Below are 23,073 nucleotides of genomic sequence, written 5' to 3'. Positions count from 1 at the left end.
AGCGGGTACAACAAATTATATCCAACATGCTCCCAATTAAACGCAAACCAGGCATCTTCATTGTATCAGACTTCCCGGACCCTACGGACCATGATGTGGCATCTAAAATCCTATCCTAAAATAAGATTCTTCACGTTGGAGTGTGTGTAACAATGCATTACCCGCGAAGGAAAATCTGTACAAAAGGAAGACGCTACTTGACCCACTTTGCCCCTTGTGTCCTCAAGCTCCGGAAACCTCGGATCGTGAAAAATGTGAGCTGGGCTCTCTGAAGTTTAACGTCGACGGATCGTGGGTCAGCAGTTCATTGGAGGGCTTGATAGCAGGAGTATGCCGGGATCGCCACTGATTGCTCACCGACGGATATGTTATATGTTCATAAACTGGTCAATTATGTTCTACTAGCGTTGCTTCTTAATGAAAAATGGTTCTTTTTGACAAAAAAAAAAAAAAACCATCACCAGGAAGGCAGGCTGATGGATCGCCAATTTTAGTTGGTCATAGCATAGTCAATTTTACTTATATCGACAATTTTAGATATGCTTTCTAGCTAATATATATTGTTTTGTATAGAGTCAGTTTGTTATGTTACATATAATGTTTCGTATATAGTCAATTTGAAGATGAGAAAATATTTTGCGTGAACTAATATGTGTATTTGAGTATACTGGAGAAATATTCTTTACATGTACAATTTCGTATATGGATGATGTTACCAGCAAGACATCTATGCTGGTGGAGAGTTTCTTGCTCTACAAATGGAGAACATGATATTGAAGGGTCTTCGGATTTTCGGTGAATGAGCAAGGGATGTGTGATCATCGAGATATTTGGACAAACCATATAGAAGGAGAAAAACTTGATTAACATTTACTACATTAACACATCAATATGCTAAGAAAGATTAAAGTATAGAAGGTAACCGGATGAAATTTCGTGAAATCGCCAAGTCTAGATAGACTTTGTTATAGAGGAAAATTTACTCTACAGCTCGAGTGGATGATACTCCGCGATACCTAATTTTAAATAAATTTGAACATGAATTCATATTGAAATGGGTGCATTCGAGCCAATATTGAGCCTTGGAATCAATGGAAAGATGCATGATCTTTCAACAATTAGAAGCAATTTGTGTGAAATTAGAAAAGATTTCTTTCCTACTCTTCTATATACAACAAAGTACTTTTGTACATAGTAGAGTCACTTCTACATATTTATATAATATGCATAACAGATTATTTATAGATATTGATACTAATATCTAAATTGACATTTCAAAGATTTATTTTCATTAAATTACTTCTCTAGGAAAAAAAGAGCTTTGTATGAATGAACATCCACATTAAATGCACTAAAAATTGCATTTTAACCGACATAAATGTGTAAGATATTTTCCCTTATAATTTGTTTGGGAAAAAGAAAAGATTTCATATTTCATTATTATCAGATTTAATGCAGTTATTATGCAAAAGTAAACTTTAGTAACATACTCAATATTCACACCCATGCTTCGTGCGAGTTTTATTAATTGAAAGTTTTTCTAAAATATTTTTTTGAAAAATTCACGCTCATACTTTTATAAACGCAACTTCTATAAAAATAAAAAAAAATTCAAATAAGTACATGAGGTGCCATCATTTTCTCAAATTAGGGTATGAAGTATACATTGTCTCAACCAAATCGTCTCAAATAAAGGCTTGAAGTGACCAAATCGTCTCAGATAAAGACTTTTGGCCGGCCGGTGACTATTCCAGCCACCGGAGAAAGGGAATTTTAGTCAAAAAAATTTTAAGTATGTATTTTTCAAATTTTTGATTCTTTTACTTTCTTTTTCTTTTCCTTTCTTTTTTGTTTTTCTCTTTTTCCCTCTTCCCTTCCCCGGCCATCGCCGACAACTTCTGTTGGTCTCAGGCGAGGGCCACCCTCGCCAGCATCTGGTGAGCCTCCCTCACTTGGCCTGGCGAGGGCGATCCTCGACCTTGCCAAATTTGGCGAGGTTGACCCGACGCTGGGCTAGGCGAGGGTGTTCCTCACTAGATTCGGCGAGGGCAACCCTCGCCGAGCCAGTTCGGGTGAGGGTTGCCCTCGCTTGAGCTCGCCCTCACTGGCGTCGGACGAGGGTTACCTCGCCTGGGCTGGGTGGGCGAAGGCGGCCCTTGTTCGAGTCGGGCAACCTCCGTCGGCAATGGAAAGAGGTAAAAGAAAAGAAAAAGAAAAGGAAAAGGTAAAGAAAATAACATAAAAAGGAAAAAAGAAAGTAAAAAAGGAAAAAATCCAAAAAAAGTAAAGGATGAAAAAGCCTTTCAGCCAGCAAGGTCAGGCCCTTATTAAGACTAATATGGTCACTTCGTGTTCTTATTTGAGATAAGATCCAATTCAAGTCTTTATTTGAGAAAATGTAGGCATTTCAGATCTTTATATGAGATAATGTCCACTTCATACCTTTATTTAAGAAAACGAGAGTACTTGAGGCATTTGTTTGGAGTTTTTCCTTAAAATAATAATAGGTATTATTGTGCAAAACTGATTTATACTGCTCCTGCTCCTGTATTATGAATATTGAGAGATTTAGGTATTTCAAAATGTATTTTTCTACTATGTAAGTTTTATAAATAGCCAATTTCACTACATATATATAAAAAAATAATGATATAATTAGATGTTTATATATAGATTGAAGAAAAGTCTCCACTCCAAAATTCCAAAAATCATAACCTGCCAATCTTTCCATTCATCTGTTGGTCAGACTTCAGCGGAAGCAAAATTCAATCTTTATTCTTTCAATCCTGTCAAAGCTGGTGATCCCCGTGCAGAAACCGAGGCCGCTCCTCGCCGTTTCGGGTCTCGAGACGCAATCTGGCGGCTCCGCGCCTCGCCGCCGTTGATGCTTGAGGTGGTGCGATTCGATTCCGTTCTCTTCTGATATCTCTCGTTGCCCGTGATTCTCCCTCTTCCGATTTGCGGTTTCATGCTTCTGGGTACGAAAATGGAGTGCTGTGCTGCTTGATCGAATGTGTGTAGATCGGAATTCAACTGGGCTGATGGGTTTTACGGTGAATTGTAATGTTCTGAACTTGGTTTCATTTGAATCTGGGAGAGAGCTTGTTTTTTTATCTTTTCGCTGTGGATTGGATCGGGAATGAGGAGAGAGATGAGGGGCTTGAATCGATTTTCGTATGCTTTGAATGTTTGTGGACATGGGTTGGCATGGAATTTTGAGCTTGTGGGTTATTGCATAAACGGGTCGTTTGAATTGTTGTCTTTGAACTTTCAAATATGGCTGCTTGCCTCTATGTTGATGCTCTCCTTTTTCAAGTGGTTTGGTCTGAATTGCTTTGATGGGAAGTTTTAGAAGGATGTGGGCGATTGACTTCATTGTGAAATGCAGGAGTTCGTGCGGGACTTGTGATTTCTGCTCCGATTACGTTTGATTCAGTGCAAATGGAATTTTTACTTTCAAATTTGGTGAATCCTGCTTTGGATTGGGGATTGAAGGTTTTGGATGCTCCCACTGTTCGAGCTGTGATTTTTGGAACGTCTATAGGCGGTACTAATGGGATATTCTTGTCATTTCTGTATCCGATGACCTTTTCTTTTTTTTTTTATTTGAGTTTATCTCGGCTGATTTATCCTCTTCCTTTGGAAAGGTCATATATTTGTGGATGTTCTGCTGCTGCTGGTGATCATCTACCTACTTTCTCAGAAGAGTTATAAGCCCCCGAAGAGGCCTTTGACAGAGAACGTTAGTCTGACACTTATGTTAAATAGTCTCAACGATTTAAATTGTTCGTCCGCATTTGTTTGCACTTTATGCCGATTTGAGTGCCATACTCAATTGCTTCCTCTTGGTTTGATTTGAATATCAGTTATTGATGTTTGCTTTTCATGTAAATCATGCTGTACTCGTCTCTGACTATTGATGTGAAAATAAAATGCATGATATGATAAAGTTGGGAGTGGAGCTTGATTGCTTGCTTGCCATGCTCTTCTGCTTGTATAAGAGGCAGCCAATCTCTGCTTAGGTTGGGACTGCAATTTCATTTATCAAATCACAAAGCATAGAAGAAGAAAAACGGGTCTGAATGAACGAGAAGCTAATAATAGCTTTAGGGATGATTACATTGAGAGGCTGTGTTTTGTTATTAGGATGATACTAGAAGTAGTGCTGTTTTCTATTGGAGCTTCCCTTATTCCTTTTAAGGAGCATAATAATTCGAATCGATGGTAAAATTCTTTGCCAAAATAGGTCTTCCTTATCGGATTGCATTTACTCTGGATCTTTTCTTTATCTGCTGAATTTTGTTATTGTTTGCTTTACTTTAGTATGATGAACCATTTCCGTATGCCTTCTGTTGATAACTGAAAATTTGGTGAGGTTTATGCTTCAAAATCAGATGTCAATCTTGCTGTGATTGGCATTGACGGTCCTTTCCTAAATGCATCAATAGACTGCCTCTGTTAGGTTTAGATGGTACTTGAATGGTCCTTGTATTCTGAGATGTGTGCATGGTGTCTGTAGGAAATAGATGAGCTATGTGATGAATGGGTTCCAGAATCCCTTATTCCTCCAATAGCAGAAGAGATGACTTACCAAGCCCCTGTTTTAGAGAGGTAAAAACATCTCTCAGCACCATTCGATTTTCATAAGCTATGCTTTTCTTCTTGTTTTCCTTTTCTTCATTTTTTTATTCACCTCGTTAATCTGGGTAAAAATTATATAAGCAGGTAGTGTTTTCCGGATCTCCTCAACAAACAGATATCTATTTTCTAGTTCACTAGAAAAAGAGCATACTATTTATGTGTAAAGAAATAGTGATGACAATTTTTAACTTAGTAAAGTATAATATAATATACAAAGACTTGATACATTTGGTCATATGAATTCAAATTATCTTAAAACTAGGAAGAGTTGTGATTCATGGAATATTTAACAACTATCTTGAATTCAAATTAAAAATCAAGAGATTAATGGACTTTTCACTTAAATTTTTTTGGGAAAATTTCAATTAAGGACCCAAAGTGGGTCTCTTTTCTCAAAAAAGGACCCCAAGTGGACAATGTCTCAATTAAGGATCCAAAGTGCCCAAACCAGTCTTAAAAAAGGACCTCAGCTCGCCAGCTGGCCAAATGTTCGCCGGCCGGCAAGCGTGAGACATTTCCGGCACCGGAATATGGGCAATTTTGTCTTTTTCTTTTCTTTTCCTTTTTTTTTTCTTTTTCTCTCTTCCCTCTTGTGGCCATCGCCGGCGACGTCCGTTGGCCTCAGGCGAGGGCCGCCTTCGCTAGCATCGGGCGACAGCCGCCCTCGCCGGCGTCGGGTGAGGTTCGCCCTCGCTTGGGTGGGTGAGAGCCGCCCTCGCCCTCGCCGGATTTGGGGAGGAACGCCCTTGCTAGCCCAGGCGGGGGCGACCCTTGCTTGACGCTGGCAAGGCTGAGGGCAGCCCTCGCCGCAACCCTTGCCAGAGGCCGGCGAGGGCAACCCTCGCTTGGGCTAGCGAGGCCAAGGGCGGCCCTCGCCGGATCTGGGCGGGCGAGAGCCGCCCTCGCCTGGGCTGGCAAGGGTTGCGGTGAGGGCGTTCCTCACAAGATCCCTCACCCGATCCGGCGAGGGCGAGGGCGGCCCTCGCCCGCCTAGGTGAGGGCCGCCGTCTCCCGACGCCGGCGATGGCCACAAGAGGGAAAAGAGAAAAAAAAGAAAGGAAAAGAAAAGAAAAAGACAAAATTGCCTCTATTCCGGCGCCGGAAATGTCTCACGCTTGCCGACTGGCGAAATGTTCGCCAGCCGGCGAGCTGGGTCCTTATTTGAGATTGGTTTGGGTACTTTGGGTCATTAATTGAAACATTGTCAACTTGGGGTCTTTTTTTGAGAAAAGAGACTCACTCTGGATCTTTAATTGAAAATTTCCCAATTTTTTTATAAAATTTTTAGGTTTAAGTTGCAATTGGTTTTTTTTGTCAATGGAAGAGACGTTTCTTCTTCGTGGTTCTCACTTTGGTGAAATCATTGTGCTCCACTTAAAAATCCTATATTCACCAATCCAACTGAATCAAAATGTACCGTTGTTGTAAATTTTAACTTTTTCGTTGAGATGCATCTGCTCATCAGTTGGCATCATGCAGTGCTGCAGGACCACATGCTATCATCAATGGCAAGGAAGTCGTCAATTTTGCTTCTGCAAATTATCTTGGATTGATTGGACATGAGAAGTTACTTGTGAGAAAGAACAGTCCTGTAAATATATCACCAAGATAATGGCTTTGCCTGGATGCAGAACTTACTTCTTTGTCTTATTGCAGGAGTCATGTACATCAGCACTGGAAAAATATGGTGTTGGTTCTTGCGGTCCTCGTGGGTTCTATGGGACTATTGGTAAGCAAATAAAAGTAATCAAAGAAGCTGACTTTAAGCAATAACATTAATCTAACTTTCCTTATTTAAATAAGCGTTTCTTTCCTGATTTGATAAGCTCTATGTAGAACTCTTATTCTCTTCCCTCTATTTCAGATGTCCACCTCGATTGTGAGGCCAGACTAGCAAAATTTCTGGGCACTCATGATTCAATCCTTTATTCTTTTGGCCTTTCTACCATGTTCAGTGCAATTCCAGCATTTTGTAAGAAGGGGGACATTGTAGTTGTGTAAGTATTTCTCTAATCACCTGCATAGATTCTATTTTTCATGGTTTGTGGCTTTGAAAAGGAGCTTTCCACATAGAACTTACCACATACATGAGGATTTTGGTTATTTGGCCTTCATTATGTGTAAGAAGTTTAGTGCAATTGGTCTCTTCGCTGTCACTTTTCGTTTCATTTTTCCTCTTGTTTTTTGTGGAGCATCTCCTTAAACCAATACGTCTCATTCTGTTTGAGCGTTTTTGAGTTTCTGCATCTGTCAATTCTTTATGGTTAGAGCAAGATTTTAGTATCGATTTAGATTTTTTGCAGAGCCAGTAGTCTTTCTACTCCCAATGTATTGTTTCTTTTAAAATTAGCTTTCTCACAAGGTTGATTACTTTCACCTTTCCAGAGATGAGGGAGTCCACTGGGCTATACAGAATGGCTTGCAGCTCTCTAAAGGCACCATTGTAAATTTCAAGCACAATGATATGAATTCTCTTCAAAATACGCTGGAAAGAATTACATTTGAGAATAAACGGGCTAAGAAGTTGCGTCGGTACATTGTGGTTGAAGCTATATACCAGGTGTAGATTTCTAGCTTTTCTCCTCAACTTTGGAGTTTGGATTGTAATCGCCTTAACCTACTTGAATAAATTAATGGAAATTTGGAGAGCTTCCTGCCATTAATGAAGATGTATGTTTCACATACTACAATACGTAGAAACCTGACATGGTGTTTGGTGTATGCATTTATGCATTTATTGGTTGATTTCAGCCTAAATTAACTCCCTGCCATAAGATGGGACAAGAGTTGAGAGCAACATAGACAAAACTATGTGGCACTTTGTCCTTCATTCTTTTGCCTGAGATAGATCTTAATGAAATTCTTTGATGGACCATGCATGTTCATTTTTCATGTCTCTGCACTGCACTTTGCATTTACATTTGACCATAATCTCCTGGCTTTGTTCTTCATTCTTGCAAGGTAAAAGAATGGAAGAAAATTGCAAGTCTTGAAGAGATTAGGTTGATTTTCATGTTTTAATGGAAATATGATGTGAGCTACAGGGAAAGCATTTTTCACTGTCGTACTAATTTCAAGGATGTGAAAGAAGACTGTTTTTCATAGTTTTTCGTAATGTTCTTGGAGCTAAAATGCTTCTTTGTTTAGTTGTATTCTTATTTTACTCGATTTTGACAGTTGCACAGCACACGCTAGTATGCCTTAAAAGCATTTCTCTCATACTTACCAATTATCGGGATCAGAACCTCATTCTTTCTATCGCACATTGCTGTGAAGGGGTGAGTCTGTACGGCATATGGGGTTCTCCCTTTGTATTCTGAAATCGATTGTGATAATGAAAACTTTCTCTCCACATTTGTCCTTAGAAATGCAATGCACATCTATTTCCTTCCTTCATAGGTCATGAATAGGCTGCCTTCTTTACTAATATAGTATTTGTGACAACAGATTATTGTTTGCAGAGTGATTGGTTAAGAAGCTGCCTTCTTTTATCCTGTTTGGTGCTGTCTGGAACTCTATAATGATCTCCATACCAATTTTTTCTGATACATGTACATTTTTGAAGTAATATGCATTCTTTTGTTTTTAGAATTCTGGTCAAATAGCTCCCTTAGATGAGATAGTAAGACTGAAGGAGAAATATCGTTTCCGCGTATTATTGGATGAGAGCAACTCTTTTGGTGTGCTTGGACGTTCTGGAAGAGGTCTCACGGAGTACTGTGGTGTCCCTGTAAGTTTGAAGGATTATTTCCATCTTGATTGGATTGGTATAGTATTTTGTATTCACAGTTTCTTTCTGCAGGTCGAGAAGATAGATATCATAACTGCCGCTATGGGACATGCCTTAGCAACGGAGGGTGGATTCTGCACTGGAAGTGCTAGAGTCATTGATCACCAAGTATGGAACATGTTGACCATGAATGGAGACTTTTTTTAATGCATTTGATAACCATTTCATAGATTTAGAATTGTTTCTTTAAGTAATTGACAAAGAAGGCAAAAGGAGAATCTCCAAGCGATCATGCTTGTTTGAATGGTCATAATGCTAAATTTCTTTTGACTTTCAAAATATTAATGCCTTGGTTCTTGCACATTTTCTTTTGCAGCGATTGAGCAGTTCAGGATATGTATTCTCTGCTTCTTTGCCTCCATATCTTGCAAGCGCTGCAATTACTGCTATAGATGTCCTGGAGGAAAACCCTGGCCTTTTGACAAAACTGACGGCTAATGTCGCTCTGCTGTTGAAAGGTTGGTCCTTACCTTGCTCTTGCTGTTTTATGAGATGCATTATTTGTCGAGAATGCAGGAAATACTTGGTGTCTTTTGTCATCCATCCGGCCATGAGGGCCCAATAAGCTTGTTAGTTATCAGGACTTTTCAAATGAGTAGTCTTTCTGATTCATAATATTTTTTTTCCTGTCATAAAATGAGTAATATTTGATCACGAAAATTCAGCTTGATTTATTTGTTACTCTTTTCCTGCATCATTTTTCTGATTCAGTGAGTTTGGATTAGCCTTATCAACACTAAAGACTGCTCCTGCAGAAGCAGCATAGGATTCCTGTTATAGTGGTGATGATGCTTTTGCGGCTTTGAGTCATTCTCTAAGTTTATTTCTGTGGAAAGCCAAATGCTTCAGTGACTTGTCAGTTTTTTCTGCTGCATGTCCTTGAGAAGTCAGGGATTCCTGACATTCTTAATCAGATTTCCTTTTCATCGTCAACATATCTACATTTACCAACTACGCAGAAGAAAGTATATATTTTCACTGCACTCGGTTCTGAGTCTACTTTCCTATTTCAGAACTATCGGGCATACTGGGTCTCCTAATAGCAAGCAGTCCAGAATCACCTGTTGTTTTCCTTAGATTAGAAAGGTCGACAGGTTCTATGAAGGATGACCAACACCTCCTTGAAGATATTGCTGCTCGTGTAAGTAATCTTCTGCTTTATTTAGATTAAGCCCGGCGAGTCACTTCTTTACTAATATGTTTTTTTTGCAAATGGCTCTTGTATTTGCAGGTATTGAACGAAGATTCTTTGCTTGTGGTGGTGTCAAAAAGATCAACACTTGACAAGTGTCGTCTGCCAGTCGGGATAAGATTGTTTGTTTCGGCTGCCCATACAGAGTCCGATCTGATGAAAGCTGCTGATTCGTTGAAGAGGGCTGCATCACTGGTTCTGAAGGGTTGTTAATTTAATAGTCGACCGAGATTTCTTGGATATTCGTTTGATGTCAGGTCTAGTTTTCAGTTTTGACGTTGTATTTAAACTAGGCATTGACTAACAGTTGGATGGATAGTACCACTTCTGGTTGTTAGATTATACAAAGAATTCCTTCTGCGCCTTTCTTTTGGAAGTTTTCCCTCCTTTTGTATCGGTAGCTCTCAACTCTTGTATTACTGATTCTCTTGCCGAGGAACATTTTTCCTAATTTAGACAGTTTGTGGGATGTCATAGCACTAACTGCTTTATTTTCTTAATGCAAATTCTGCCAAATGATAACTAGGTTTACACTCATTACTCGAGTTTTCTTCCTCTGGATAAGACAAGCAACGATAGCGAGTCTCAAACTAAGAAATTATGCTTTACTTGGACCGGTTCAGGTCCGACTTCTGTTCTAGGAACCTTTGGCATTAGTTGATATGCCCTACTTTCTGCTAAAGTAAACTGCTATATTGTGAACTGATTTATGCCCTGAATATCTACATGTCACCAAGAAGGTGAGTCGGTATGTTGCGAGGAAAAAGTGTCCCCAATATCTATTGAAGCCAAAAGAAATTGATCATTGTGCTTAATCGACCTCAGAAGTTCCATTGTTACTTGAGCTCTACATCGTTGGTCGGATCCGGCAGACTCCTCACCTACGGTTCAGTTGGTTTTCTGACTGAATCTCCCTTGGCTCATCGATTAACATTTCGGTCAACATGTAAGTGTCTTAAGGATGCGGATGGTCTTAGATCACATGTAGTGTCTCTGTTCCTGAAGCTGAAGATTCCCAGTTGCCGACATATTGGCTTCCGTGAATTCATCTTGTTCTTGTCTGGGATGATACTACAGTAAATTCTTGCAGCTGTCTATCCGATTCGACCTTTCAGTGATTTGTGTGATTATTCATGTGTTACCATGTTATCCTTTCCCAGAGAACATATGTTGTAAATAAGCGTCGTGTGAATCTTGCTCTAGTCACTCACACTAACATGAGAGCTTACATCTGGCTTCTAACAAGCTAGCTATGATTTCTCTCCAAGAGCATTTAATGCTTGAAGTGTCTCATCTTTACGCAGAATGGAGGCGGCCGAGGCGATCGCTTGTGTTAGAGAGGCAACTTATACGCTGTGTAGATGTACTCTTTCCTTTATATGATACAAAATCACACCTTCATAAGTGTGCTTAAACAACCGGCATCATCAATGGGTATTAAAACATAAAAGATACCAGATGCCAAAACCATAATGCCAAAACAAGAGCAAGTTTTTTTTTTTAATGTGATGTTATGGCTTTAATTTTTATAAGCTTATATATCCTGGTTGCCATGTTTGTCCAAAAGCCGTACTAGATTTTTTTTTTATTAGGATTAAGACTTCTCCCTATTAGCAATGTTGTGATGACCTTCAATACAAACCCAATATCTTTAATATGAGGGAAAATATAACAAAAAACCCAAAAATTGTACCCATTATGACAACCATACTCCAAATTTTTTTTTGGGATATTAAAATCTCCAAACTTGTAAGACATATTTGGCAAACTTGCAATAAACTTGTCTCATATCTTTGCCTGCGAGTACATATTTAAGAGCAGAAACATGCTTGATTTTTCCTTTCTAGTCCAACAACATGCTTGGGGACTGAGACATTTCCTACAATGTTGTCCTCATCATCATAGTATTCATTAGAAATCTGAGGATAATAAGCCACCAGAAAATGCTTGACCTTCTAGTCAACAACATGCCATGGATGATCCTCACATCAAGTTTCATAATCTGGGTAAACTTCAAAAACCAACCCATGGCTTCAAACCGGTGGCTATTCTACAAGCACTTGTTATTTGATATAACCATTTAGAATTGCACTTTTGATGTCCATTTGATAGAACTTGAAATCACAAAAGCAAGCATAAGCTAATAACAGTCCTATTGCTTCTAATCTTACAACAAGAGCATATATCTCATCATAATCAATACCTTCTTCTTGAGAATATCCTTTAGCAACTAGTCTAGCCTTATTGCGTACCATATTACCCTTGTCATCAAATTTTTTTTTCTGTATACCCATTTTATACTGATGGTAGAATGATCTTGAGGTCGAGATACAAATTCCCATACTTCGTTGACTTTGAACTGATATATCTCTTCTTGCATAGTTTCGATTCAGCTTTTGTTAACAATAGCTTCATCAATTTCCTTGGGTTTGATCTTAGAAATAAATGCCAAGGGATTCATCAATTCTTGGAATGAAGACCTGGTTTTGATTCTTCATCAATTTCTCCAAGGATATGTTCCTTAAAATGATCTGTCTTGAACCTCAAATGCTTTGGTAAAAATGTAGGATTTTAATATAGCTTCCGGTTGTCTTTGTTGATGGATATCGTTAGCCTATGTAGGCATCGGCATGAATTCTTCATTATCATCAGCTATTATCCTTAAACAGGGTATTTATGGAATACTCCACTTCTTGATATACTTTGTTAAACACATGATATGCTCTACTAGAAAATGAGTAGCAAAAAAAAATACCTTTACTTGCCGGGGGATCAAATTTCCTAGCATTGTCATTGACATTTTTGAGAATGTAACATTTGCACCCAAACAAGTGAAAGTATGAAATGGTCGGCTTTCTACTTTTGTAGATTTCATAGGGTGTTTTCTCCAACAATGGTCTCCAAAGTACTATGATCATGATATAGCAAGCTATGGCAATAGCTTTTGCCTAAAAGTAAGTAGAAACACTTTCTATCATCATGGTACTTGCCATTTTTTGGAGAGAACGATTTCTTCTTTCAGCAAAATCATTTTGTTAAGAAGCATAGGCAGTAGGCAGTAGAGAAATTGTGACCAGACCATTTTCATCACAATATTATGAGAAGGTTTCGCTTTGAACTCTTCATGCAAACTTTACGAAGGATTGAAAGCATCATGCTTATGGGCTAGAAACATTACCCACTTGATTGCATTCGCATCATCGCCATATGGATAAAGGCTAGAAATGACCACCAGATTGAGTAAGAAGTTGAAGATGAAGATTCATGAGAGTGAAGATCAAAAGAGGAAGCCTTTGCTCGGAATCTGGACTACTTTAAAAAATGTGCAGCTCGATCCCACATGGTGATTTTTACGAGGTGGTAGCAGAAAATGCAAAAGTAGCTTTCAATCGTGTGAGATAAAGAGTATGGATAAATGCACTGAAAGCCTAAAACTTGTCACAAAATTGCAAATGAGTTCTAAAACTTTTAAAAAGTACAATCAAGCCTTAAAACTTTTCACGAAAATACAATGGAGTCCTAAAACTTTCAAAAAGTGCAATCAACGGAAGGACTTGATTGGACTAATTTGACAAGCTTTAGGACTTGATTGAACTTTTTGAAAGTTTTAGGACTCAATTGCACTTTTTGCGACAAGTTTTAGGTCTTAATTGTATTTTTTAAAAGTTTTATGACTCAATTGCACTTTCATAATTAGTTTAAGAACTTCTAATATACTTATCCCTAAAGAGTATAAACATGAAATGCACCTCTCTTCCAAATCCCAGAGATGCTGATGATTTTCTAAATATTTAACAAAATTATTAATTATTCAACCCATTTTTAAAGAGATATATGTTTATACCAAAAAATGACAAACTTTTATTGTTGACAAATGATGGATTCAATCGAAGATAGTAATGATTGGTCATAATTAAGTCGCCAAGCAATAAAGTGGTCGACATGAAGATTGTCTTGCAAGTATCAATTACCAATGTGAAGAGAGCTGTCTATGAGGAGCGTCATCAATTGATGAAACTTGTTGACATTTCTGGTTCAAAATTTGCTAAATATTGAAAGGTGAGGAGAATGTCGAATTTAGCTGGAGGGGTACCAAATATTATGCCTAGTGACAATTATAGTGCCAAAGCCATCCCGATGACCATGGAAGTTGTAATCGTTTGTGAATAATGATTGTCAAGATAAAAAAAGCACTTATTAGCCGTAATTAGAGTATATGCAATCTTGCATGCCTGTCCAAGATCAATATAGAACCACTTCTCGCAAAAAACCTAAGTCAATATTTTTTATGAAAGATTTTTCACTTTATGGATGAAACAAATATACATAAACTCATGCTTTTGGAAACATACATAACCAAAAAGGAAATTCTTTAAGTGAATATGGACTTCCGCTCCCATGCTTTTAGACGTTCAACTTGCATTGGATTTTGAGTAGTCCGCATGATCCGATTTGATTTGGATTTTGCTTACAGATTCAAACTTGAGACGTATTCTAACAATTACTTTTATTTGTTAATCTGACTTGTCATTAAGTAGTATCACTAGTTTGTTGGAATTGGAAGGAAAACGAATGTACAACTAAGCGCACAAGAAAAATGTTTCATTCTTAATAGGATACAAAATAAGTTCGTTTTACAAACATCTTTCCCAAAAAACCCTCCCTTAAAGAAACATCACCTGCAGGTTGAAGTTGAGAGCTGGCATTGCTCTGCTTTTCTTTTTCGGGCCTTGATTTCCTATTATATTCTCTCCCGATGTAACGTGGGAGTTTTTTCTCACTTTCTTTGGCGTCTTCTTTCCCTCATTGTCATTGCTTTCTTCGCTCGTCGTGGTGAAAAAATTTCCTTGAGGCTAAAAATTTTGTGAGAACGTCATCACTGGTCCAGCCAGCAAAATGCCTGAAATGTGGCTCTATGACTTCTCCGAGATTGGGCAGAATCTATCCTCTCCCAATTTATGTGTAGATCAAATCTGTGAGCTTTTCTCTCTCCATATGAGAGTTTCTTAGGGCCCGTTTGGCAACTTATCAAATAGTGAAAATTTCTGTTTTTTTGTTCCCAGAATCAATTTGGGAACAGAAATCCGTTTGTTAAATTTTTTGTGCTTGGACACAATTTTGCAAAAAATTGTTCCCAAAATCAGTTTTGGAACAGAATCAAGAAGCAAAAAAAAGTAGTTTCTTGATTCTGGAACAATTTTTCCATTTCTGATTTTTCTTGGTTTTCTTCTTTTTTCTTGGTTTGTTATTTTTCTTCTTCCCGACCTGCCGCCAGCCTGCCATCGCCTGCCTTCGGCCGACCGCAGCCACTAGTCAGGGCCGGCGAGGGCGGCTTGCGGCCACGACAGCGAGGCCTCGCCCAGATTTGGCGACGGCGAGATCGGCCTCGCTAGATCTGGGCGAGGTCGAGCCTCGCCTAGCCAAGGCAAGGCCGACCTTGCCGTCGCGACCAGCGAGGGCAACGGCGACGCCCGCGACGCCCTCCCCGGCCCTGGCGTGTGGCCGATTGCCGGAGCCGGCAACCGGCCATGGCCAAGGAAGGAAAGAAAAAAAAGAAAAAAAAGAAAAAAAAGGAAAAAAAAGAAAGAAATATTAAAAAATTCAAAATATTATTAATAAAAAGAAATTTTGTGTAGTTACCAAATGCATTTATGTTCTTTTTCTATTCTAAGAATAGAAATTTTGGGCAGTTACCAAACGCTTTAAAATGCTTAGAAATTGTTTTCGAACACGGAATAAAAAAGAATCATTTATGAGCATAATCTGTTCCCGGGCACAGAATCGTTGCCATGCGCAGCCTTAGAGGCCTTGGATTTGTAGTGGTTCAACGTGTTGTTGTTGTTTTTATCTCTGTATGACGATGGTGTTGAGAACGCCAAACTTAGGTGTGCACTGTAAGCCATAGTTTCTGAAAGAGAAGATCTCGGCATGTGCCTATTATCATTGACGGTTCTGGTAATCGGCAGCTGATTGTTTTTTGATACTATAATAGATCTAGTCTTTTGGGATGAGAGCGTACTTATAACTGCAAGCTGTGCTCTTTTGTTTTATTTTGCACTTCTTTTGAGATTTGCTTTGCTTTGAAGCTTTATATGTTCCTTTCATGTTGATTATGAGAAATGAATGAAATTTTCTTTCAACAAAAAAAAAAACTAGTGTTTAAATTGGGAAATCTCAAATGATAAAACTAGAAGCGAGAAAGTGTCTTATGAATTCCTAATTTCTTGTGTTAGCAAGTCAATCAATGCTCGAATTATCCTTGAAAAATTTCAAACATATAAAAGTGGAAATTTTCTATATTCTGTAACACATAATTACTTTATTGACAATGTGATAACTTGCTTCTCCATATTCTGGATGTTGTGGAAAGCAAGTGATAGAGCGAAAAAAAAAGGATTGAGGAAATAAATCAAGTGATACTTGGTTAGGTCGAGGAAAAAGTACAAAAGGAAAATCCTAAATCTATTGTACTTATATTAATTCAATCATAAACATTTCAATTATACCAATTGAGTCATAAACCGTTTAACGATTTGTCAATATAGTCATTCTGGCCATTTTTGGTCAGAAATCGTTGGCTGGAAATCGCTGACATGGACACCAGTCATCCTACATGGCACAACCGACCTAACGTGGATAATTTTTAAATTTTTTCTGAATTTTTTATTACTTTTTTGTTTTTCCCTTTTTTTCTCTTTTTCTTCTTTTCTTTCATTTCTTTTTTTTTTTCCCAATTGTGGGCTAGCGAGGATGTCGTGGCCTTCAACGGCCACAGGCGAGGGCATTGTGGTCCTCACCAGCCAACAGACGAGAGCGTCGGGCCCTTGCCCGAACTAATGAGGGTCGCTACGCCCTCGACAGCCATAGGCGAGGGCATCGTGGTCCTCACTAGCCAATAGACAAGAGCGTCGGGCCCTTGCCCGAACTAATGAGGGCCGCTACGCCCTCGCCGGCCACAGGCATGGGTTGCGAGCCCTTTGCTTGGATCTTCGCGAGGGCGTCGTGGCCCTCACTGGCCAATAGATAAGGGAGTCACGGCCCTCGCCAGCCAACAGGCGAGGGTGTTAGCTATCACTTGATCCGGGCAAGGGCCCGACGCTCTCACCTATCGCCAGCGAGGTCCGCAATGCCCTTGCCTAGACTAGACTATGCCACCGTACAATAAATTTAAGACTTTCTAAAAATTATACCAAAATCTTATCACATGATTTTCACGGCTTCAATGCTAACTTGGTGGGATGTAATTCATCCATTATTCTCCACCAGTCGCCCGAAAAATTCCAAAGACCCGATAACTCCCCATCAACTGCGCATCAACAAGGCAAAAGTGGCAAACCCATGAAAGGTATAGATAGATATGAATCCAGAGCCCAAACCTGGTCAAACACAAAATTGATTAGTCGGTCACCAAATGCAAATCCAAATCCGACTTTCCCATTTTGATTTATATTGCCGACTTTAACTTGGATATGCATGCGCCCTAAATAGCAACTAGTCCAATTCCTCTTTGTGAAATTTACAAATCGGGATGTCCGTCGGACAAACGTCGGACATCCCAAATAGGAAATCTCCCATGAGAATTCGGTCGTTTTGCGAAAAATTGCGCTTTTCATGTCGACGATGAAGACATATCATAACAACAGCTACTTATGAAGTAGTCTTCAACTAAATTCGATTGAAGATCCGACTTAAAACGATGGGTATGCATGCGTAGTCCAGAAAGATCTGGCTCGAGTAAGGATGGCCAAGGATAACTTGCTCCAAAACCTTAATATTAGGAAAACAAAATCACAAATAATTTAATGCAAATCAATTTTAGGAACAATTTAATTACTTGTAACCAAAATTATCGTTATATGGAAGGCACAGCATACAATAGCAAGTTTCTAAACCCAGATCTCTGAATAATTTACAACATCGGCTGATGTTCTGCGAGAAGTAACAACGATGAAATCGCCTCCATGTCCTTGATACGATCCTGCAGTTTCTCCCGAAGGTCTTCCAACGAGCTCTTCAACACGCGGAGTTCGGGCAATCCGAGTTGATCGACTGGGGGTTGGCCTTTGGCAGCTCGTTTCGCTTTCACCACCTTCTCGAGCGTCTCTCCTCGCTTCTCCTCTGCGTTCAGCCGCTTCAGTAGATCGAGGAGTCGCTGGTTTAGATTATCATCGGTCATGCTCTTGTCATGAGATTCAGCGTCTTTGCTTGTACCCTCATCCGGGGTCTGTTCCTGATTTCGGAATCGATGAACGATGGATTCGACGTTCGGATGCCCGAACGAAAAGGGTTTGCCTCCAGGGGAAAACACGATGATCGCAATCTGGACAGCGCATAGGATGGCAAGCTCGTTAGCCTTCTTGAAAAGCCCGGTTCTTCGCTTCGAGAAAGTCACTTGCCTCGTGCTGCTGTCTGTCACCATCTCTATCTCGATCTTGCGTCGACCCATGATTAATTCCTTCAGCGGCGAAGTTTCTATAATCTCTTGCTTTGCTCAATTGCAGAATACAATGTGAAGAACTCGAGGATCCATTTTAACACACATATATAATCATATTTCTGAGACATTTCGAGATTTCTAATACTGTTTTTGGAACCTTATTACCATATATGGATTAGGTTTTACTGGCAAGGCAAGTTCTTTAATTCTCCTTCCTTTGTGTGACTAAAACATGAACCTCCAATGGTTCCTTGCTGTCATATTTATTGTCTTATGAACAAGCAAAACATAGGTTATTCCTATCCAGAGTCACCATAATTTACTGGTGTTCCATAACTTGAAAATTAATTTATTCGTGAAGAATAATATATTCATTTGTGGATGAAAGAAAAATATAGCTTAAATTAGTAAGAGAATGTAGCGACTTAGTTGAGGTAATATTAGAATTAAGTTGTAATTGCAATAGTTAGTATTATATTTGTGAAATTCAACATTTTGCTTAAATCTTGATTTGGAAATACACCATGCATTAAAGAATGCGAAAAATGCATTAATAATTATTAAGAGTTTGCTTTTAGGCTCCGTTTGTTTAACGGAAAATGTTACATTTATGGAAAATAATTTATTGGGATTCATTTTTTAGGAAAATGACAATATTTTCCGATGTTTGGCCGAAACCTGAAAAAGAACTAGAAAACATTTTCCGGCGTTTAGAAAGGAAAATCTGATTTGATTTTAATAAATACACATACATTATTCGGGTCCTAATAACTTGCGCATGGTGGCATGGGTAGCTAGGGAACCAAGCACGGGCACTAAGATCCCGGGTCCAGCCTCGACGAATCGCGACCCAGGCGCCGAAGACCCGAGCACGGGCACTTGGGTCTCGAGTGAGAGCACAAGCACCGGTCCCAAGTCTACAAATTAAGGTCGGACCCAAAGCCCTTGTGCCCATGCTTAGATCCCTAGCACCTAGGCCTTGGTCCACAAAAGCTGAGCGTGGGACCTCCGTGCCCGAGCCTAGGCCCTGGGTCCATAGAGGCCAGGTTGGGGAACTAGCGCTCGGGCTTGGGTCCTTGACACTCGAGCCTTGGTCCATCACTTGTTGGGCCCAGGATGCTTGTTCCCATGCTCGAGTCCTCGACGATTGGGCTCGGGTCCATTGAGGTCGAGCCCGAGCCTTGATGGACCCAGGCACAGGCACCAAGGTCCCAAGTCACCGCCTCAATGGACGTCGGCTTGGGTGTGTGGGATTCGAGCATTGGCATTGGGGTACCGGGCCCGGCCTTAGTGGATCTTAGCCTAGGTGTTGGGAACTCAGGCATGGGCATCACGCTCTCGAGCTTCTACCTTGATGGACCCTGGTGTGGGCATTGGGGTCCCAAGCCTCATCCTCGATTAACCTAGGCTTAGGCAGTAGGGATTTGAGCACGAGCATTAGAACCCGGGACCCAAGCTTGAGCGCCGAGGATCTGGGCACGATATTTATGGACTTCGGCCCAGGTGCAGGGGACCAGGCATGGGTGTTGAGGTTCTGCACTCAACTTTTATGGACCTGGGCCTAGCCTCGATGGATTCAAGCACTGGCGGCGGGGACGGAGGGCCTAGGTGCTGGGACCAGTCGTGGACACTAGGGACCCGAGAATGAGCATTACGGTTTCTCTGCCCAAGCGCAAAGTTTTCAGGCCCAAGTATCGATATTTAGTCATATTTTGAAAAATGATTTATGATTTTTTAAAAAGAAAATCATTTTTTTGAATTTAAGTATTGGTTTTCAATTGACTAGGATAACATTTCCCATTAACTCACTTTCCTAAGTGATCCAAATGATAGAAAATGAGAAAAATGTTTTCCTAAAAAAAAATTTGCAAAACAATCAGAGCCTTAGTTTCAATCATTTCGAATTTTACCCTACTCTTTTCTTCCCTTCCCACTTACAAAAGAGGAAAAAAAACTACTTTTGGAAAGGGGTTTATTACCATATCTGGAGGGCCTATAGATGTTTGGCATGTGGGTTGGCAATTTGTTACTTGCATGTTTTCGCGATGCTGTGTAGGGGTGTGTAAAAGAACTGGGGACCGGACCAGCCCGGAACCGGTGGTTCCCAAGGAAACCAGTCCAGTTCCCGGTTCTAATTTTTTGGAACTAGTGGGTACCGGTCCGGTTCTCGGTTCCATGTGTGGAACTGACCACCCGCCCACTCGGACTGGACCGGTATAATATATATATATATATATATATATATATATATATATAGGGAAAAGTGCCAAAAAAGTCCTAAACCTTTTGCATTTATGCCAATTTAGTCCTAAACCTTTTTTTTGGTGTCAATTCAGTCCTAAACCTTTTGCATTGGTTCCAATTTAGTCCTAAACCTTTTTTTGGTGCCAATGCAGTCCTAAACCTTTTGTATTTGTACCAATTCAGTCCTAAATCTTTTTGTCTTTATGCCAATTAAGTCCTTTCGATTTTTACTGACGTGTACGCCTGCTGGTCGATCACCAGCGCTGATGTGGAGAACTTTTTTTAATATTTTTTTGAGTTTATTTATTTATTTTTCTTTTTTTTCCCTCCCCTCCCTCCTTCCTCCAGTCGGTCGCCTGTCCAGAGGCCAGAGGCGGGCAAGGTCCTCGCTGGCCACTGGTGAGGCTCGCCCTCGCTAGCAATGGCGAGCCTCGCCATGGTTGGGCGAGGTTCGACGTCGCCAGTGACGGCGAAGGCGAGCCTCGCCATGGCTTGGGCGAAGCTAGCCTTCACCGTCACTGGCGAGGGCAAACCTCGCCAGTGGTCAGCGAGGTCGACCTCGCTGGCCTTTGGCCTATGGCCGGTCACCGGTCCAGCGACCGGCTGGAGGAAGGAGGGAGGGAAAAAAGAAAATAAAAGGAAAGAATAAAATAATAAATAAAAATTCAAAAAAATATTAAAATATTATGAAAAGTTGTCCACGTCAGCGCCAGTGACCGGCCGGCGTCCACGTCAGCAAAATCCGGCCAAAATTGATCGAAAGGACTGAATTGGCACAAAGACAAAAATGTTTAGGACTGAATTGGCATACATGCAAAAGGTTTAGGACTGAATTGGCACCAAAAAAAGGTTTAGAACTAAATTGGCATAAATGCAAAAGGTTTAGGACTTTTTTGACACTTTTCCCTGTATATATAATTTGTAAGAAAAATTTCCCATAAAAAAAATGAAAAAAATTTAAGAAAAATGAAAACCCTAAAATCCCTAATTGAAACTCAACGCCCATCAACTGAGTACTCGTCTCGTCTTACTCTCATCTTGTTTGAATCGTCTCTCTTCTCTCACTTACGGCTTCGACTCTCAGGTTCAATACCTATTGACTCACAGCCACGCCTTCGGCCATTCATTGCCTCCCTCTTTTGCTCTTGGTCATCTCCATTTGCATGTAGCTTGGTGGGACTGGTTCCGTGGACCCGCCCCTGGAACCGGACCGGACCGACGGTCTGGTTCCTGGGTGGATCCATGGAACCAACGGGCTATTCTTGATTCCAATTTTTCGGAACCGGTTCTTAGCCGGCGATTCCCGATTCCAAGGTGGGAACCGCCCACTCGGACCATGCTCACCCTTAGTGCTGTGTCAAACAAGAAATGTTAAACGGCCCAAGCCAACTCGAAAGCATATCTCAAGGGATGTTGGGCTTGCATGTCCAATCACAAGATTGTCATTTTCCTTCGCAAATTTCCCGTCCAAAAAAGAGAATGAGGAGGAGAAATATAGGGTTTGTATGTCCATGAGGGAAAACACTTTTTTTTTGGGAAGATGCAAATTGCAATTTCAGAAAACCGAGGACATTTGATATGAGAGCAAAACATGAGGAAATTGTTTGTAATTATCCTAAAGTAGTATTTATACCTTGCTTATTCTTACATATGTTGATGTAGCTTGCAAAAGTATGCAATCAATTTTGATTAACAAAAATTATATGTGCAGTATAATAATATTGTATTTATAATGTATAGAACTTCATGGTCAACGAAATCCATCATAAACGGCATGTGGGGAACATACACCTTCGCTCGTCTTTTAGGTCTGCAGAAAATAAAATATGTTTCTGCTATTATTTATAGCTAAGCAAATAACCGAGTAATTAGGTTTTTCTCTATCTAAAGACTCTTTTTGTGTAATTTTTATTTGAGAAAACTGCACCATAAGTCCTCAGCCTTATGCACGGAATTCAATAGAATCATAAACCTTTCAATTAGTTTAATCAAATACTAAACCTTTATGAAAAGTTATAGTCAATTCTAAACCTTTCAATAAGTTTACTTAAATCCCCAATCTTCACCGGATATTGTAATTAAATCCTAAATTACATTAAAAGTGCAATTTAAGGATTTATAAGCTCTTTTTGTTATGGTTAGTGATCTAACCTAGAGGTGGGTGAATATGTTATAAATGAAACTTGATATATGTAGGAACAGTTTGATATATGCGAGAATGAGATGCTAATATCAATGCAATGCTTCTATCAAACAATTAAGATAATAAGTAGAGATAGAGAGATATATGAGCGCAGATTTATAGTGGTTTAGCTTAGAACAAGTTTACGTCTACTCTCTTAGACTAACAGCCACCAAGTGGATTCCACTAGTAATCCTTGAGTGGATACAAGCTTAGTTTACTTCTGCTTCAATCTAAAGTTGGTAGATCACACCACCGATCTTAAGCACTAATAAAGCACTCTACTCTTCTCAAGAGAGATTACAAAACAGTGTATTATTCTCAACAAGTAATTTTATAGAAAACATGGTAGCTCTTATATTTGCCTAGGCATAGGATTAGTGTCCTGGTTTGAGTAATCTTTAAATTCACTTAGGCATAGAACTAGTCTTATGATTTAGGAAAATCGCTTGAATAAATTAATAGCCTAGGTTGGAATAATTGGTAACTTTCGAATTAGACATAGGATTCCTTTTAGGATCTTAGTGGATAATTCCTTAAAATAAAAGGCTCTACCTCAATACTTAGGTTTAGTTTGGAATAATGCT

At 39.7% G+C, this 23,073-nt stretch overlaps 2 protein-coding genes across 4 annotated transcripts; one reads left to right on the top strand and one right to left on the bottom strand.

Annotated features, from left to right (window-relative positions):
• The first annotated feature begins 2,694 nt into the window (after positions 1-2,694).
• On the top strand, positions 2,695-10,090 carry LOC115688926 (long chain base biosynthesis protein 1). Of its 3 annotated transcripts, none has more exons than XM_030614889.2 (13): positions 2,695-2,893; positions 3,389-3,547; positions 3,648-3,742; positions 4,520-4,611; positions 6,121-6,214; positions 6,298-6,370; positions 6,506-6,638; positions 7,027-7,201; positions 8,231-8,371; positions 8,444-8,539; positions 8,748-8,889; positions 9,445-9,572; positions 9,663-10,090. In XM_030614889.2, the coding sequence occupies exons 2-13, from the start codon at positions 3,442-3,444 to the stop codon at positions 9,834-9,836; spliced, it is 1,449 nt and encodes a 482-aa protein (XP_030470749.1). In that variant the 5' UTR covers positions 2,695-2,893; positions 3,389-3,441; the 3' UTR covers positions 9,837-10,090. The 3 variants fall into 3 exon arrangements, with proteins under 3 accessions (XP_030470749.1, XP_030470748.1, XP_030470747.1); XM_030614888.2 differs by having other exon boundaries at positions 2,695-2,896; XM_030614887.2 differs by having other exon boundaries at positions 2,695-2,978.
• A 7,442-nt stretch (positions 10,091-17,532) lies between these two features.
• Positions 17,533-18,101, bottom strand: LOC115688912 (agamous-like MADS-box protein AGL29). Its single transcript, XM_030614870.2, has one exon. It carries the CDS (start codon positions 18,067-18,069, stop codon positions 17,533-17,535), a length of 537 nt encoding a protein of 178 aa, XP_030470730.2. The 5' UTR covers positions 18,070-18,101.
• Positions 18,102-23,073: the final 4,972 nt, after the last annotated feature.

This window comes from Syzygium oleosum, unplaced genomic scaffold (assembly GCF_021117445.2).
Source record: "Syzygium oleosum isolate NSW1041296 unplaced genomic scaffold, Sole_v2.1 Sole_v2.18, whole genome shotgun sequence".
Lineage (NCBI taxonomy): Eukaryota > Viridiplantae > Streptophyta > Magnoliopsida > Myrtales > Myrtaceae > Syzygium > Syzygium oleosum.
Note: the sequence above shows the minus strand (reverse complement) of the source record. Positions and strands in the feature narration are given on the sequence as shown.

Bases quoted from the DNA above. Each gene is read 5' to 3' on its own strand.
- LOC115688912 (XM_030614870.2), bottom strand. From the start codon at position 18,069: ATGGGTCGACGCAAGATCGAGATAGAGATGGTGACAGACAGCAGCACG.
- LOC115688926 (XM_030614887.2), top strand. The intron at 6,215-6,297 runs GTGAGAAAGAAC...GTCTTATTGCAG, and splicing joins TTGGACATGAGAAGTTACTT to GAGTCATGTACATCAGCACT. The intron at 8,890-9,444 runs GTTGGTCCTTAC...TTCCTATTTCAG, and splicing joins TGTCGCTCTGCTGTTGAAAG to AACTATCGGGCATACTGGGT.